The following is an 18991-nucleotide window of genomic DNA, read 5'->3' as shown; positions in this document are numbered from 1 at the left end:
AATTCCCGAGGGGGGGGGGGGGGGTATGATGGGAGGTAAAAGGTGGGGATTTTAGTGAGACCCATTGAATGAGGCTTCACTCTCACAACTTCCTAGCTGCCTGTCTCAACTACCTAATTTGAATCCAGTTCCTTAGGCAGGCTGCAAATGGCGGCTGCTCTGCTGTACTCCTGCAGCGCTGGCGTCGCCACCTCAGCAGCCTCTCCCTAGAATGCTTTTGAGGAACTGATGTCCCTTCCCCAAAGCAGCCGCTCCTGGTGCAGCTAGAGGCTTTCAGGTCCTCTGCAGCGGGGAGGAGGTGTCTTTAAAAATAAACAGGTCTTCAAAAATAAAGCTTTTTTTGTTCCCAAGAATTAGCAGCTCTGGAAAGCTCTTTGAAAGGGCGGATGTGTCTTTCTGCTTTGCCAAAAATCCAGTCTATTACTTCCTTTGTTTAACTCTTACTGAAGCCTTAATACAGCTGTGGAAAGGTGACTTGTCCCCTTGGAGAGAAGGCATGCTGCATTGCAGGCTGGGGCGTTAGATGTTTGTGGATAGTGGGGGAACTAAACCCCGCAACTAGGGTGATCAGACAGCAAGTGTGGAAAAATCAGGACAGGGGCTGGGGGGTAATAGACTATATAAGAAAAAGACCCAAAAATCGGGACTGTCCCTATAAAATCAGGACATCTGGTCACCCTTCCCACAACCCTCCTTGCTGTTCAGATCTGTCCAAGGCACCAGCCATGCTGGTGTTTAAATCCCATTCCAGCAACTAGTTCTAACAACTTTGCTATATGGACAAGTCATGTTAGAACTAGTCTTTAATACAATGTTCTAGTCTAGTAGAGGCCATGATGGTAGGAACAGTCTTAACATTGTCACTTCTCAGCATGGACAGCCCAGATACTAAAAGGCATTTAGGCATGTAACTCCCATCTATTCCAATGAGTTAAGTGCCTAAATACCTTTTGAGAATCTTGGGTGGCAAGACTAAAGTTTCCACCTTTTGGGAGACTGCTCCCTGATTTATACATTGGTCTTAAAGGGCAGGTCTGGCCTGAAAAAGGGACAGACCACAAATCTTTTGCCTTGGTGAGAGCAAGCTTGATTTGAACTCAAGTGTTGCAAACTGCCAGTCCTGGGTCTGAAAAAAAACCCAGCCACATCTTCTCTGGTTCATGAGTTGCCAGTAAACCTGACACAAGAGAAGGGTGAAATTGAGATGGCCATCTCTGCTCAGTGTACTGGAAAGTGTACTGTTTCACACACACACACACACACACACCCCCCCCCACGTGTGGTGGTGTGAAAGCTAGGAGAAACTGATTGACTTGCTGGTTTTGCAATTTCCCTGGTACAAAGTAACAATTTCCCTGGTACATTTAACAGTACAAAGTAAACAGAAAATGTAGAGATCTCTTCAAGTAATCCTAGGATTTGAAATGAACAGGAGCAAACCAACTTTAATGTTGATAGCACTTTGACTCTATTCTGGCTCTTGCAGAGTTGTTAAAGTGCACTTTCATAGCTCTGACTAGTTTTAGTTGACATGATTTAAAAATTGTAGATGTACCAGAGCCTTGTCTATACTAGGGCTCCCACTGATGCAGCTGAACCAGTGGTAGCCCCTTAGGAACCTTTGTAGGAGGTCTGTATATGGAGTCTTATGGGCTAGGGTGGGATTCTGTAGCAATCTTGCTTCCTAGGAGGAGGTTTTCTTTACTAAAGAGAGGAACTTTTCAGGGCAGGGGACTCTCCATATGTGTAGATGTAATACAGACAGCCCACAGAGGGATCTGTGCTGTTTCTTGCTGGGTGCAGAAGCCAGAATTCTCCACAACAACTGCATTGGCCTAATTTCCTGCTTGAGCAGGACAGGCAGCATCTGAAAACTGGTCCGGATGGGGATTTTCTTCCCCTGACGGAGCTGTGTACTTGTCCTCCCTCCTCCTAGATCTCTGAGCTGATTACCTTTGGTTGCTTTTATGTTGGGTGTGGCTTGCATGGGGTTTGGGGGAGGGTTTTTTACTATCTCTCCCATTGTATGTAATCACCCTAGGTCCGAGGGAGCCTTGGATTAAAGGGGCTGTTACTCTGTTGGTCCTGAACAACAAGGCTGGAGAAGGAAGATCCTGCTTTGAGAGCATTGAGGCTTTACTTGGTCACATGTCTCTCTCTGCCCCACATATTTAAATACCATTCCCTTAATCTGACAGCAGCCCCCTGTGGTGGGGATTTGGGGGGGCATCCCATTTGTCAATTCATTAAACTCTCTAATCAGGCTCAGCAGCTACTGACCACATCCATCCAAGAGGCCTGAAGTGTGAGGCAAATCCCCCTCCGTCTGTTGGGGGGGCTGTCCCCTCCTTCTCAGCAGCACTGATGTTAAAATCTGTCTGCATCTGCACTGCTGCTAAAGCAGTTGTTGAGACACAGGTGAGCACCAGGCTGGGAGGTCGTCTCCTATCCTCGCTGCCCCTGCTTGATCTCATTTTGTTCTTACTGCCCCTAGGTTTTGTAGTTACTAGTCCAGAACTGGTGGCATTTCTGTGTGGCGCCAAACAACTCCGTTCTGGCTTTCGTGCTTGAGGCTCAATTCACTACCTCCAGTCCCCTCTTCAGACTCCACCCCTTCAGCACACCCGGAGCCTCGGACAAGGGGAAGTGTCAAAAGAGACTTCCACTTCTCTACCGGGCAAAGTGACTTGCCCCGAGGCCACATGCAGTTGGCAGTCAGAGTTGAACCCAGGCTTCTGCCTCCATGTCACCTTAGCTGTAAAGATAATGACTTAAATGGATATCAGCTGTGTCTGTTATTGAAAGGTTAGTGTTTTTGTCTGAGTTTATCACTTAGCAGCAGACTCTACACCAACCTCACCTCTGAGGGTGGGTGGGACTAATTACTTCCTTTCAGTTAGTCACAGTGACTAGACTTAAGTTTCCCTGTATTCGCCCTCTCGGCTGCCTGTGTCTAAAAACCTTCCCTGGGAAAGTATTCCTCTTCTTCAGTGTAGCAGCAAGGCGGCCTTGAGACCCTGAGCCACAACATCCACATTGCTATTTTGATTGCACTCGCTTGAGCCCTGCTAGCCCAAGTCTGTCTATCTGGGCTGGGAGGCTCACTCCTAGCTGCAGTGAAGACCTGCAGAAAGGAACCAGAAGGTTTCTGGTTTGGCTTTTCCTCTTAGGGGATGTCCCCTGCGATCTGAGACATGACTGCAGCACTGTAGATGCATGAGCACAGGTTTCAGTGCAGGCTGTACAAACACGCCAGGGGCCCTAGGCATGTACTTGAGTTGCTAGCCTGTCTACACAGCTATCCTTAGCTGCACTAGTGTGAGTATATCAACCCATGCAGTGCCTTGTATTGCAGTGTAGACTTAACCTCAAGGTGAATCTCTCTCTCCCTGAATTTCCAAGGTACTCTCACCTGGGTCTTTTACTCTGCTAATCAGGGCAAATATTAGCCAGTTGCCCTCTTGGGGGTGTGAGGAGGGGAATCCAGTCCAGTTCAGGTCTGAAGAATTCAGTATCCCAGGAGCCAGGTTTAACCTACGGCACAGACAGAGGTTAACTGTCTAGCCATGGCATTGCACTGATGCCTAGAAATGGGCCCTGAGAATAGTAGCCTGGCTTACTGTGCTGTTAATCTTGTAGTGCAGTCTCTTTGGAAACTGACTGACTGGATGTGGGGGGGGATGCTGCTCCCTTTAAGAAAAGGATATCTGCATGGAGACTCAAATGCCCAGAAGGAGATGCAGTGGAACACGTTGTTCCATGTGCAACTGGATTGTCTCTGCCGAACTAACTACTTCAGTGCTCAGGAGGGGTTGCTTGCTGTGCATTTGGAAGGGAAAGGCAGGGTCTCTTCCCTCTGCAACATGAGTGATGGGGACCTGGTCTGCCAAGACTGGGCCTCGCTGATGGGGAAGGCTGGAACGGGGACGCTGACCGCTACACTCCTTCCTTGGTTTCTGATTTCGGCCCTCTAAGCCAAGGAATACACCATGGTTCTCTGCCACCCCACCAGGAGATCTCCAATGGCATGTGAGAAAGACCTGCCTTCCCTGTGAATCCCCCAAGATGTTGAGGGGGGAGAGAGCAGAGCTGTCATTCCCACGCAGACTGCCTTGTATTCTGTTGCTGAACCAAGACTGCTCACCCAGTGCTTTCTCATTAAGGTTTAATTTATTGCTGCCTGTTTCTGTTGCTGATTCTCATGCATATGAGATGATTCTTTCTGCCTTGTTCCAAGAATACAGGCTCCTGTGTTTATACTGGGAAGCACTGACTTTTGTGAGTGGGTGACCGGCTAGGGCCAATGCTCTAAATCAGTAACTCCCTGCCTTAGACTCAAAGGATTTAAATGTCTGTTCTTAATCAGGCAGCCCTTCTGTCTCATGCTTATGATCATGAGTGCGGTGATGTAAAATCTAGGGAAAAGGTTCAAGTGCTTGCTTATTCTTTTATATAGTCATGTCTGATCCAGCCAGACTGCTTCCCTGGTGGCGTGGGCACTTGCACGGCTTTCTATTCCTGTGTTTGACAGGAGTGAATACTGCTCTGAACTACATGTGGCATTTAACCAAGAAAACAGGTAGTCCAGTAGTTGCGCTGCACAGTCCTGAATTCTAATCCTTTCTCCCCTTGGCCTTGGGGCAAACTACTTTCTCTGCCTTGATTTCCCCACTTACAAAACGCAGATCTTTATCTGCTGCATTAGGTTAACTAGCCCTTGTTGGTAAAGCACTCTTGAGGATGCAGAATGTTGGGAGGGCGAGCTGCCTTTCGGGAGGCCTGTCTTTAAAAATCCTGGCACATCACAAGGGAGATCCTTCGTGGGCTCAATGTTGCCCTGGGAGAACCGCATGGGAGACTGAGGTCGCAACCAGCAGTGAGTGTTCCACGTTAGGGCTCACAGGCCTGAGAGGGTGACATTTCCAGAGCACCTGACTTCTTCTATCTGATTTCTCTGCAAAATATATTGGGGTTGGTGTGAGTTGAATGTACATTCTGTGCTCTTAAATCTGACCCTTGAACTGCAAATGCAATACCTACCCTCTGATGTGCTACACCAGGAGCTTTAAGATCTGTTTTCAAGCATGTCTTGGTATACAAGCAAAACAAATTGCCTTTTTGAGGTTGGGCGTAGAACCTGACAAACTGTAAAATGTGCCCTTGAATTGTATGCTTCCTGGTGAAGGAAGGTCCCCTGAGTCTCTTAACCAGACCAGCACAAAAAAACCCCAAATAAACCAGTTCCTTGAGAGGAATTTAAACTCCCTCACCAGGTAAAAGCTTGTCCCCCCCCCCCCCCCCCCATATGCTATAACCATCGCTTCTCTCACACCAACACCCCGAGGCCATGGTTGGGAGTTCTGGCTCTCTTGCATTAGCATGCCCAGAGCATTGGATGCAGTTACCATAGTAACCTAATGATTAGGCTCTCAGTGCTAGCAGATAGCATGAAGCTCATGGGCCATGACTGAACCATAAATGCAGATCCAGTCTTGCCAGTATGTGTGAGATTTTTACAAACTGCATTTTCCCCTTCACAGAACCCATATATCTTACTGCAGTGCAGCAGCTTCCTTGGCTGGCCTGAATGTATAAAGGTTTCCTCTTTTTCTGGGGTAAGAGGGTTTCTACCCTCCCCCCCCATTTATCAGTGAGATCTGGTATGGCAGGGGAGGTGTCACCGCCCAAAAAGTGAACCATAGTCCTAATATAGCTCTTATTAGAAGAGGGGCTACTGATCTCACCACCTTACTTCCCAGATGTGTTCTCTGTGCATACAGTCAGATCAGCTGATATTGGTGACACTTCAGTCCCACGGGTATCATGGGAGAGGGAAGCTGGGGGTCTGTTTTAGTTTACCTGTTCTAATTGTAGTGTCAGATCTGGGCAACCCAATGTCTTCAAAGTGGCTGGCTATAAGTGAAGTCAGGGTTGGACTGAAGAATCTTCTGGCTCTCAAACCCACCAACAGAGAACCCAGCTTGGCTTTTGGATCCTATTTTGGGTTCTTAAACTGCACTCATTACCATGAAAAGGGAGTCTGCCTTGGGAAAACTTGTAGCTCAATCGCTTGGTATGGGGAGCAGCTTAGAATTGGGCAGCATCTTCCTGGAGACCTCAGGGGGCTCTGTGTATGGCAGTGTGAGGAAAGAGCAGGAGAGCAAGGCCCGAACTATCCTCTCCTGCCCCAATAAACTGAGGCTGTGCATTATTGGATTAACACACTACCATTAGCTAGGCTCAACACTTGCAGTACCAGCAGTCTGCTTCTAACTGAGCCGCAGCCTTGTCACTTTCAGTCTGAAATGTCAGAAGAAACTTCCACTCTGCTCCTGGCATTGAGAGCATTCCTAGGGAAGGAATGGGGTGGGGGGCAGGAGAGAAGAGGAAATGGTAGTGTGGGGGTGGGGAAACACCATCCCTAGGGATTTCAGAGATGTGATGCACTGGAATTCCAGGCATCATCGGAGAGGGCTTGCATCATCTCTGCATGCTGCCTCGAACAGCGGAGACCAGTGGTACTAATGTCACAACTCTGGTACCATCTTCTGGAGCCTGTTACAGGTTGAATCATCTCATGAAGAGAGATTTCTCCTGCCTTTGTACAGTGTCAGGACCAACTCTGTCCCTATCTTGGCTGTTTTCACTGGAGAAGGCTATGTCCCCCTCTAAAACAGTGTTTTCGAATCCAGGAATAAAAAGGGTGGCAGGAAATCATTGGGGTACAACAATGCTCTGAACAGGGTCTCCTAGCAGCATGGTTCAGGTTAAATCTAAATCTTTAATATATAGATCCAAACTTACCACTTCTGCACCACCTATGACTGACTGATTAGCAGCCACTTCCCCATATCTTCTCCTATCTTCCCCCGCCCCCCAACCATATGCTCCTGCCAACTTCCATGTTTCTTGTATTGGTCTTGATCTACGCCCTTTCTTAGGCCCTCTCCCAGCTAGGTTTGAAACCATGTTAACTGCATTTAAAGCCAGTTGTTAGCAGAGTCTTATTTTTATTTTTTCCCCCCAGCCCAGTAACCTTTAGGTTTGAGATCTGCGCTAGCCAAATACAACCCATTTAGAACTCTTCTTCTCTCATTGAAACCCTTCTTCCACAAAGTCCAGGGAAATTTGCTAACAGTGGGGTAGACCTGTCTAAAGATGGGGTCAGATCTGTGCCAGCAACAGCCAAGCTGTCCCCACGAGACTACTTTCCTCTTTAAAAATCTATTGGTCAGGACTTTTAACAAGCTTTTGAACTCTGCCCTGGGCAAGCATAGATGAGATTGTGGCTAGACTGCTGACATTTTAGTCACCTTGCTACTCCCACTTGCTGGCTAGCATTGATGGCCTGACTTTTAAACTCTGTCTTTCCAGAATGGCAGGTGTAGAGCACCCAGGCGGAAGCTCCCAGTTCTCTCAAAGGGAACTGAGCTTTCTTGTCGAAGGCCACACCTTTCTACTGCTGTTCTGGGGGATAGCCACTGAGCAGAACTCTCCTTTTGTGTTCAGACTGAGTATATAGCTGCATCCGTAGGGCTTTGTAGTCTGCATTAGGATCTAGGGGGCAGCAGGGGTCTTCTGTACACACCATGTATATCCACTCTAATCAGATTAATCTGAATTGGAATAAAAAAAAACAAAAAACCCAAAACCTTGGTTTAAGCAGCGAGCGGTCTGTAGATGCTGTAAAACTGGTTCCCACCCCCTTCTATCTCTGCTGATAGGACACAGCCTGTTTGTAACCTCACCTGCCACTAGGAATTTATGCAAGGGGGGGGGGGGCGGGGAATGGACTGTCTGCTGGACAGCTGACGGGGGAGAGGGGTTGTGTACCTAAGATCACCCCCCAGGATTGGGGGAGGGGAGGAGACAGCATGTTGTTTCTTGTTGCTTTTTACACTCTAGAAAGGATTTTGGCTTTTTTCTGAAACCTAAGATAGGGACCTATTTTTAACCTTGAATTTCCTGCACTGCTGCAGTGCTCACAGGTATTTGCTGTTGCAGGAAGGGGAGCAGTGGCCTGTGGCTGGGTGTCTATTTTGTAAGATTGTTTGCTGTCCTGCACCGGGACCGAGCTGTGCAAAGGCGGTAGCTGACAGCTAGGACTCTGCAGCCTCACTCGTGTCTCTCCCCTAAGGCTGATGTGGTGCTTATGGGTCACAGTTGGGGTGTGTGGCAGAGGTGTGAACAGTGGGTGCTGTGCACAGAGTGCTGCTTTGTGCTCCAAGTTCCCTGCCTGCTGCTTCAGGTCCCCAGTTTACAGATGACACAACAGGTGAAAATTGGGGGAGGAGGGATAGCTCAGTGGTTTGCGCATTGGCCTGCTAAACCCAGGGTTGGGAGTTGAGGGGGCCACTTAAGGTTCTGGGGCAAAATCAGTACTTGGTCCTGCTAGTGAAGGCAGGGGGCTGGACTCGATGACCTTTCAAGGTCCCTTCCAGTTCTAGGAGATGGGATATCTTTCTTTCTTTCTTTTAGATTTTTTCCCCCCTGTGCGCCCCCCCCCCAAAGGCTGCAGTGCAGGTGGGACTCTGGGTGAAGGGTCAGACACACCGTAACCCCAGACCTGTCTGGCTGTCGTGTAGGGCACTTTGGCAGGAACCTACAGAAAGAGGCGAGTGTTCAGTGCTGTGCCAAAATTCCCCCACGGGATTGGGAATGTCATGATTTCAAGGAAAAGGCTTAAAATTGCAAAAGGAGCTTTAGAGAAAGACCACCTAGTCCTTCCTCCTTGGATCTTTCTTCAGCAACTGCAGTCTGTTCTATGAACGGAGCCAGAGTAGGTTGGTGAGGCACAATGACCTCTTTCCAGAGCTAATACACCATGGAGGAGTGGAGTGTTTAACATCATAAACACAGACCGCTGATAAGCATCTAAATGCCATGGCTTTTCATGAGAATTTAGCAATTTCTTCCTTCCTGAGGCACTAGAGATGACCGTGAAACAGTAGGTTTTACAGAACCTCAGTAGGTCTCTGCTTCATTAGTAGATCTCTAAGGACTTGACCTCATGGAGTTGAGGTGTCATTTCAACCCTATGCCTCCATTGGCCTTGCTGTAATAGGAAGTAGCTCTCCCCTGCTTCGTATTCCTGGGTCTACCATCAAACCACACAGCACTACTGCATCTCTTCAGCTGTTTTCAATCCATATTTCCATATCCTCTGTCTTGTGCCTGAAAGGAGCAGAGGTTTCCCAGGACAAACCACTGAGGCAGCTTTCTCTCTTCACTGTCTCCTGCACAACACCTGAGTGTTGCAGTGGGGGGATCTAGCTTCTGCCATCCCACAAAGCAGTTACACCAGCGCTAAGGCTTGAGTTTCCTCTGCACACCTTTCCCAGGGAGTTTGGCACATAAATAGTTAAGATCCCATATGACAACCAATTTCAAGGCAGTGTGAAGAGGCACCAGTCTTGGAGCTCTCCTCTCCTGAGCCTTGTCTTCCCCCAACCTTAAATTCCCCAGCTGGGGAGGCAAGGAAAAGACCAGACTGACTTTGGCGGCAGTTCTGCATTACAACAGACTCCATGCATTGAAAAGCACAAGAGTGCATTGCCTGATAGTGGTGTAAGAGTGGTGGCTGCACTGGTATCGGAGGGTTAATACTTACCTCTGGCCAATTAGAACTGGCAATCAGCCATACCAAGAAAGAATCAGCATCTGTATATCGCACACAGCACAGGTATAAATCCTGCCTGCAACACTCTTATCAGCTGAGCAAAGCAAGATAAATGCAGGGCAAGTTCCTTTTTGGGCCTGTCTGTCTTGTTGTACAGTGGGGAAGTGGTGAACAAATTCCTCAGCCACACTAAGCACCACTTTCTGGTATTTTTAGAGCACAGGCAGGTGCTGGGCCAGCTTTCCTACCCCTGCTCTACTAATGCACCTTAGTCCTGACCTGTTGCTCAAGTCCTGCTCAGAATGTCACTGTACACAGTACCTGTGGTGGAGGTTGGGCTCTTGCATCACTTGTAGCTCAATCGTGCCTTGAATCCATAAGTAAAGAAGGCAGTACAAACTCTTTCCTGGCTTAGATAGAGAGTGTTGCTTCACTTCCCAACCTCCTTTTGTCTTCCAGCTGCAGGATTCAGCATTTGCCTTCAGTACTCAAGTTCCTCTAACTGCTAATTTGTGTTGTCTACAGCAATGGCTGCATGTAACATTCTGATGCTGCTACGCGGCGCACTTGGGGATAATAGCAGTTAGGCGAGCTGCCAAAGGTGGACGGCGTTCTGTTGTTGTACAGAACCCCCCGTGTTAGTGAGTTCTTGGGGCTTGTCTACACTCAAGTGGTAACGCTAATTCTGTACCAGAATAGCCAAGCGGTACAATCCCCAGTGTGGATGTAAGTAAACAGTTAGCTGTATTACTGTACCGATAGTCTACGCTGGCAGAAGACCCCTTTGTACCAGTAGAACCGCATCCGTGCTGCTGGTTGTACTGTTCTAATTATTATTTATTTTTTTTAATTAAACTCAAGTACTCTCCCTTAGCTGAAAAATCTAAACAGGCACAAAAATCTGTGTAGACCAGGCCTTACATCCATTAACATGGAGACCATTACCCTGCTTAATGTACAATCGACACGCTTCAGGAAGGCGTGCTAGGCTCTTTCTAGAAATCTAGGTTTTTCTCCTGCCTTTTTGAAGGGGATAGGAGCGGGGGTGCTAAAGAGTCTCCTCTTAAAGAGTTAAAACCTCTTTCCTTGTAAACAGACTCCATGCTAGCAAAAGGCACCATGTTAGCAGCCCTGAAGACTGCAGTCTTCTAGCCACACTGCTGCTATGGGTGCCTTTAACAGTATGCTCAGAGGAACTATTTGAAGAACTAAAGGCATTCAGTCTAGGGGCCTGTTGAGTCCTTGGTGAGCTCAAGGCTGAAGCAAAGAACTGAACTGGACAGGGGTGGGTTAGGAGTGGGGCTGGTGTTCTTAGGGGCAGGTCCATCCGGGCGGCCCTTTGCGTGAGCTCAGTTTGCTGTGGCCAGGCTCTGGGTTGGTAATGGCTAACAGGGTCTTGCTTCTCCTCTCAGACACTACCCGAAGCAGTCCTTCACCATGGTGGCAGACACTCCGGAGAACCTGCGCCTAAAACAGCAGAGCGAGCTTCAGAGCCAGGTAAGAATGCTGTCCAAGGCTCCCCTGCCCCTTTGCCAGGCTACTGTAGCTTGCCTCTCTGTGCGGCTGGTGACCCTCAATCCCTAGCTTATTCTGGGGTGGGTCACTTCTGAAATATTGCATGGACGGATCAAGTCTGGCAATTCCACTGGTCAGTCTAGTCGCAGTACCCTGGCCCTGATGGTCCAGCATCTCTTTGAGCTGACAAGCCAAGATGTCCTGCAGTCTGGTTTTTCTTCTATCCTGTCCCAACTGCGTCTCTTCTTGTACCAGCATTTTCCCCTCCTGGTTAGACCAACAGGCCTGATGACGTGAAGCTGTGAGCGGTCTCCCCCAGACCGGCAACTTGCTCCCGAGGCTGAAAACTGGAGGGGAGGAAGGGTTGGGACCTGGTGTGGTGCAAGAGTCTCCCTGTGGGACAAATCTCTGAGCTTGCTTGGGCTGTGTCTGGACAGCCCCCTCCCGTTCTGTGGTCCAGAGATGGAACTGGGTCATCAAAAGCCCCCAGTTGCAAGGTGGACCTCTGAGCTGGATTAGTGCCCTAACTTCCAGTGGCACAATAGGAACTGGCTTTGGCTTTAGATTTATGAAGGGTTCAAGGTGGGCCAAGAAGGTCTCTTCTTCCTGCCCCGGAGCACTGAAATATGCAGCATTTGAAGCTCAAAAACTTAGCTCATGATCTGTAGAGTTCCCTTTAAACAAGGCGTAGCTTGTTTGGGAATAACAGCTTGTCTAGCTGGCCTTCTGTAGTGTGAATTCTCGGCCTACTCGCTATCCCTTGGCACTGCTGAGGTTTGACAGTAGGGAGCAGGGCTGTACGGGGGAGTCCAAGCCAAAGGAGATGACCTCAAGGCCTGGATCTCATGGCTGTTGCCAAGTTAGAGAACTCTGACTGTCCTGAGCTGCTATGTCTCGGACTTTGAGGCAGCAACACAGACTCCGATTAGTGCCCAGAATACTCTGCCATGGCAGGAAAATGCACCCAGGAGCAATTTTTGGCTTGTCACACATGCATGAGAATGTGGCAATTGTGCTGAGAATCTAATTACCCTATTTCCCCACCCTCCTTTGGTGAAAAGAGGTTAACAGACTGCTTTTGAGGGCCTCACCAAGGCATGCTGGCCTGGCTCCGCAGAAGCTTAACAGAGGCACTATTGGGCTTGGAAAGGTCCACCCAAGGCTTGCCTTAGTGCTGTTTTCAGGGTGAGCAGGCATCATTCAGGATCAGTGCGTTCCCCTCCCCGCTGTGCTGTGAAGAGCAGTGACCTTCCTTTTCTCTCTCCCATTAATTGAGACGTGCCGGGAGCTAAAAGGCAGCTTGCTGGGAACAGCTTCCCTGCTGGAGGGGGAGGGAGCTAGGTCACAGGGCAGATACTGGCTGCTGGGGTATCTTCTGGGAGGGGCCCTTCAGCTCTAGTTTTGAAACATCTGCTTTTGTAAGGTCCCTTCCTCGCAGCGAGTTTCCCAACAGCTCTCTGACTTGCACAAATGCAGCTTTGCCTGAGCAATCCAGACTTGCTTTGGGCCTCCTAGAGCTATTGGGGGAGGCAAGTGCTGCTTCTCCAGGGTAACAGGCAGGAGAGCCCATGAGTTCACTGCTCAGGTTGCTTCAGCCAGTGCTACTTTTTCCCCATTCGAGAATCTCCTGGGGCAGTACTCCAGCATATCCCCATTGGGCACAAAGATTATCTAGGACCTCTCTGGCACTGGTGTCACTGCAATTCCCCACTGGATCTATTCTACTTAGAGGAATTCTTAGATTATAAGGCCAGTAGGGACCACCATTGGGATCCTCTAGTCCAGGGGTCTCAAACACATGGCCCACGGAGTTATTTCCTGTGGCCGCCAAGCTCCTCCTCACCTGCCACCCACCCCCTCCTCCCCACAGCGCACCGCATCCCCACTCCTCTGCCTACCTCCAGGCGCTTCCCGTTTTCCAGGAGGGAGGAGCGGGGACCCGTGTGCTCAGAGGAGGAGGCAGAGGTGGGGTTGGAATGGGGGCGGGGTCTCATGGACACGGTGGAGTGGGGGCGCTTTTGTATCTTTATATGAAAAGGTGTCAGTGATGTGGCCCTCGGGCCAATGTACTAGTCCTCATGTGGCCCTCATGGTGATTTTGAGTTTGAGATCCCTGATCTAGTCTGACTTCCTGCAGCACACAGGGCATAGAAAGATTCTCTGAATTCCTGTTTTGAACTGGAGCAAATGCTAGTCTGCTGGGTCAGGTTGGGGGAAACCTTGGAACTGAAATGTAAAGTCTCCTTCATCCTTGGGCCAGTTCTCCTAATAAACAGCTGCCGGTGGCCTCACTGGAGCCCCCAATTGCTCTCTGTGTTCTCTAAAGAAAACAGACCAGTCATGGCTGTGGGGGAGGATGTCCCATGGAGCTGCGGGAGCTGAGCTTACCACATGACAGGCAGGACTCTGCAGTCACAGGCAGACTGGACTAACTAGTCATGATTTGTTCCAGACCAGCAGCAGTCCCAGATACAGCTGGTGGTGGTGATGGGCAGTTCTTGTTGCCAGTGCTCTGAATACAGGGGACCTTTCTGGCCTAAGCCACTGGAGGGGAAGGCTAAGTGGCTCTAGGTTTAAAACACCTACTCTTTCTCTGGGATCACAAATTCAAATCCATCTGTTTCAGAGGGGTTGAGACTATATTGGGAAGTCGCTCTGTGTGGTGTCAGACTTTTTTTTCCTTGCATAGGTAGGAAGGATCCCACAACTCTCCTCATAGGAATAGAAGTTTATCCCAGGATCCTTTGCACGGTAACGGGAAGGGATTTTTGGCCATCTTCTGTTATGCTGGTTAGCTGCTGCCCTCCACCCCAGAGGAGGCTGTTTTGCGAGGCTGTGTGTCTGTAGCTGTAAATGTCAGAGGCTGTTTTTCCTTCCCTTTCCCCACCCCCTTGCCACATAGTAAAGCTGTAGTCATGGCAGGGGGCGGGAGGCAAGCTGGGTGCCAGGTTAACTGGCATGTTGCCTGTCATGCTGAATGGCTGGGCCCCAGGGTACTTGTTTTACTTCTCTGTAGGAGGCTAGAGCAGGCACCTAGCTCCTCCCACTTCCCTCTTAATCTGATGCTCCAGGGAGTCTTGTTTTGACCCAAACATCTGGGTACAGGAGAGATTAAAGGGTCAATGCCCCAAGCAACAGTAGCTCTGGAGGGGTCCTACTAGGGCAGTATCCCTCTCTCCTATGGTATTGGGAGGCTCAAAGCTTCTCCCTGCCCCAGTAGTGTGTACAGAGCCCTGTTATGGGAAGGCTTGCTGCTCAGGTGAGCTAGAGGAGACAATCTGTGCAGCAGTTTCCATCTGAAGACTCCAGTCATTTGGCAAATACTAAACACTATAAGGCTCTGCTTTATTTACTACAGACCTGCCGCCTCCAGCTCCAGGGTAGAATGAGGCAGCTGTTAACCGCACGGAGCAGCACTGAACAATGCTGCTTGATGGGAAGCATAGTCCAGTGGAAATGGCTTGGGCACAGGGTTAGTAGAATGAAAGCCTAGCTGGGCAAGGAAGGATGGTCCAGGGGCTAGGGTCAGTCTGGCACTTGGTGACCTGGGTTCAATTCCCTGCTATCTCAGAGTCTGAGACACTTGGGTAAATCTCTTAATCTGTACTGTGCCTAAATTGCCCATCTGTGCAATGAGAACACTTCCCAGATGCTCAGTGCTGTGGTGATGTAGGCCATATAAATATCTTTGAGGAAAAGGGTAACTCCTCAATTCTGTGGGATCTCCGAGCAATTTTTAGGACTAATGTCAAAGATTAAGTGACTAATTCGGGTGCACAATTTAAGATGCCTTTTGAGAGGGTCTTTCCTAATCTCAAACTAGGAAATCCCCAAATCAGTGGTCACTTCTGAAAATCCTGGCAGTTTTTTTTCTCAAGACTGCACCTCTAGCAAGGAAAGTCTCTTTTCTCCCCCCCCCCCCCCCCCCCCCCCCAAAAAAAACCCCCTGCGAATTAGTATGTCTTACAAAGGGTGCACATCTACTGAATCCCTTTAGCAGCAGGCTTTTCTCCGAGACCTCCCCTCAAAGTACTACCTCGGCCCTGCCGTACTTAATTACAATCCTATCCCACCGTAGAATGGTGCTAGTACACCTCTACCCCAATATAACGCTACCCGATATAACACGAATTCGGATATAACGCAGTAAAGCAGTGCTCGGGGGGGGCTGCGCACTCCGGTGAATCAAAGCAAGTTCGATTATAACGCGGTTTCACCTATAATGCGGTAAGATTTTTTTTTTTTTTTTTTTTTTTTGCTCCCGAGGACAGCGTTATATCAAGGTAGAGGTGTATCTACTCCATAAATGTGCCCAAACTGTTCCTCCTCCTGTGACACTTCTCTTGGATGGCTCTGTCCCCTGCTGGAAGAGGAAGTTCATCAAGCTTGGATGAAGGTGGCAGGACTGATGGCCTGAATGAAATCTCTCCATTTGAGCATAGCTGGGGGCTCAAAGTGCAGTCTGAGGAGTAATTGCATTATGTCTCCTGGCCCCATCTCAAGCCCTGCCCAGATGAGCAGCAAAATCTAGCCTGGGATTTCTGCTGCAGCTGCCCCAGTTGAATAGTGTGGGTGAATGGTCTTGCTAGTGACCAATGAACCAGGCCTGAATTTGTGTTCACCTGTTCTCCTGTGGGGAAGGGCTGTCTGGCTGTGCCGAGAGGAGAAACTGAAGAGGAATAAATCACTTCCCTTGTGTAAAGTTGGAGAGAAGGGTCAGGTGCATATTTGATTGGAAATGGGCTGGTGCAGAAGCATATAAATGGCTCCTCCAGCTGAGGAGGTCTGTGTTCACATGAGAACAATTACTAGGCTTCTGATCGAGGGATATGTTCACTTATACTAGTGCATTCCAGGATCCCACCTTGAGCATCTCTTCCAGGCCAGAGCGACTTACAAGATCTAATTGACAGATTTCAGAGTAGCAGCCGTGTTAGTCTGTTTGAAATGGGCCATCTTGATATCACTACAAAAAAAAATGTTCCCCCTTTCTCCTGCTGATAATTGCTCATAATTAATTAGCCTCTTAGAGTTGATAGGGCAACTCCCGTGTGTGTATCTCCTTACTATATGTTCCATTCTATGCATCTGATGAAGTGGGCTGTAGCCCACGAAAGCTTATGCTCGAATAAATGTTAGTCTCTAAGGTGCCACAAGTCCCCCTGTTCTTTTTGAAGATCTAATTGCTGAGCCTGAGGGAGGAGAGGCTGCTGTTGGGTGCTGGCAGTACTGACCACAAGGGAGCCTTACTGCAGCTGGAAGGGGAGGAGGTGAGGTGGAGGAGCAAAGGGCTATGGAATAGCAGAAAACTACCCGAGTAAAATGCCCATGGCCCTCTAGGGAGGATAGATCTTAACAGGCATAAGATAAGATCCTAATTCCTCTCTCCTTATGTCTGCCTTTGTTCTGCTTACAAAGGGAGTCTTCTGTTTTCCAAGCACCAAACATTTACTCTAGTTAATACACAGTTACTTTTATCTTTACTGACAGTTGCTTCAAAGACTGATAGCCGCCAAATCTGCCCAGAGCTGAGCAAACCCTGCACGGTCTGGAATGTGACTCCTGTAGTCTTTGTGCTACCAGTGAACCAACCTTGGAGGCCAACTGGACAAACCCAAGCTCCAGCTGGCAAAAGTGGTGCCAGTAGAACTGTAGCTATACTAGGATTTTTGCCAGTATAAAAATGAACTTAAAAAAATCACACCCCAAGCTGACACTTCTACACCAGCAGAAGCAGGGCCGGCTCCAGCATTTCTGCCGCCCCAAGCCCCCCACCCACCCCCCAAAAAAAGCCCCGATCGCACTAGTACCTTCCCGTTCCTAGTGTTAGATGACCAGATTCTAATCCCCCCCCAAAACAATGTTCTGAATATAAAATTCCAACTACTAGTTCCAGTTTGAAACTTTCTTGTGGACAGAGGAGCTGTGGCTCAGCTGTGTGCCATGCTGGAACTGGTTAATATAATCTGCATCAAATCTCTTGGTTTCTATTTCTATTCGCCAAGAAGGCGTCTCTTGTTCTGGTCACTCTCTCGGAAGCAGATGATTATCACTTATGCAGCTAAACTAGGCCCACAAAGTGACAGCTTTTACGCCTTCGCTCCCTGCCTCCTGCCCACACATGCCAGAAGAATCACAGGGTTTTCATCCTGTGGCTTCCCTCCCAGACTCTTGAAATTGGCCCCTTGGAGAAATATTTTGATGCAACCTTTCCTGTCCAGGGGTGGAGGCACCTGTGTGGGTGGCATGTAGCTGTTTTGTCTCAAACTTTGCTCCATGTGCCCCTTTCTGAAGCAAGGCAGCTGACACTTTGGTCTCATTGAAAGTCCATTAATTAAAGGACATTCAAACACCAGCTCACTACTACACATGAACTGAAAGCTCCTCAGCATGGCCACGTGAGGGGGCACTTCTTCTGTAGCTGCCTTTAGGCAGTAGCTGGGGTAAATTTGTACCACGTCACAGCCGTTTTCAGGTCTGTGCCTCCCACGTCAAGAGTGGAGGACTCTTCCCTCCTGAGTGAATTGGTTTCACAGTGATGGAGAGAAGGCTAGAACCTTGTTTCTCAATTGGGGAAGGAGCCCTGGCAGAGTCGAGACCAGATCCAATAGTGAGGCGGCCTATTGAACTGGGGGTGGAACATGGACACCAATGGGTCAGGACTCCTGGTTCAGTTTCTGGCACGGTCACTAACTTCTGGTGTGAGCTTGGGCAGGTCACTTCCCCTCCATTTCTACATCCATAGAATGGGGCAAACCATATGCACCTGGGGGCAGGGGAGAGGAGACTTGAGGCACTTTCTAGGCAAGCATTAACAGCCTGAAATCCCAGGCTGGAAGGAGCTATTGAAGTGAGCGGCTGAGCTGGGAGCTAGCTGGTAAACCATTCATTGCAGGGCCCAGACCTGTCACCCCAAACACCTCTTTTGGAGGTGATCAGTCCCATTGCCCTTCAGAAGGCCACTCTTGGGTTTGATACAGTTTGGGACTTGTGCATGCAAGCCCCAGCATAGACTAATGGCTTTCCTCAGCTCTTCTCCTTGGTTGTGCTTTTCTAGACACTGGGAAGGGACTCCAGGCTGGTGAATGGAATTCCTGCCGCAGTGGAGGAGTGAAGGCTGCCTATGGGTCAGAGGGCCATGGCTTGCCCCCCTCCCCCCGGTGCATTTTGCCTTCGTTGTCTGCCCTCCCCTTTCCTAGCCGGGTGCAGAGCAGTACGTGGGAACCAACGCACTCGGCTGCCCGACTCTGTCTGGCCTTCTGCAGGCAACAGCTCACTGCTCAGTCTTCCAGCCTAGTGCCCATATAAGGGCAGAAAGAACTAAAAGGCTGCCTTGTCTGAGCACTTCCTCCCTTCGCTCCTGCTCGGTGCTTAACCCTGTGTGCGGCTGCTCCAGAGAAACTGCTCTTCCTCCATACGCCCATGGTTTGCTGTGCCTGGCTCGCTGCTGAAATACACGCCTGGCCGCCTCCCCCATCTGGCTTGGGTAACTTAAGGCCATGCCAAACACGGATTGATGGGGTCTGTAGTCTAGCTGGCTCTGACAGGCCTGTGTCTCCTCCCGGAGCTCACACCAAGCACTAGAATTGAACAAAACAGCAGGGTGTTTGAGCTGCTGCAGAAGCTGTAACACCATAGATGTGTGGGTTTTTTGGACCCTGTCATGATTGAAAGGCTGGCTGTGATGCAGGGAATATGGGGTTAAAGGGCTGGGTTCCCCTTTTCTGTTAAGTCCTGAAAGAGACCTGCCCCTTTACCAAGACTGCTACCCCACGCCTGTGGTTCAGATGCAGGAGTCACAAAGCCCATGGTTAAGTTAGAGTAATTTGAACTGAATGAAATGACTCATGGACCAGG

General features: G+C 49.3%; 1 protein-coding gene across 4 annotated transcripts in view; it reads left to right on the top strand.

Annotated features, from left to right (window-relative positions):
* The window catches only part of LASP1 (LIM and SH3 protein 1), a 46395-nt gene that overhangs the window by 9779 nt on the left and 17625 nt on the right, over positions 1-18991 (top strand). For all 4 annotated transcript variants that reach the window (XM_024210044.2, XM_024210045.2, XM_026654859.1 and 1 more), the window contains exon 2: positions 11032-11116. In XM_024210044.2, coding sequence (XP_024065812.2) covers positions 11032-11116 — 85 coding nt within the window. The remainder of the gene's footprint in view (positions 1-11031; positions 11117-18991) is intronic.

The sequence above is a fragment of the Terrapene carolina genome, unplaced genomic scaffold (genome assembly GCF_002925995.2).
Source record: "Terrapene carolina triunguis isolate 2854851 unplaced genomic scaffold, T_m_triunguis-2.0 Scaffold193, whole genome shotgun sequence".
Lineage (NCBI taxonomy): Eukaryota > Metazoa > Chordata > Testudines > Emydidae > Terrapene > Terrapene triunguis.
The sequence above is the reverse complement of the archived record's forward strand: the minus strand, read 5'-3'. Positions and strand labels throughout refer to the sequence as shown.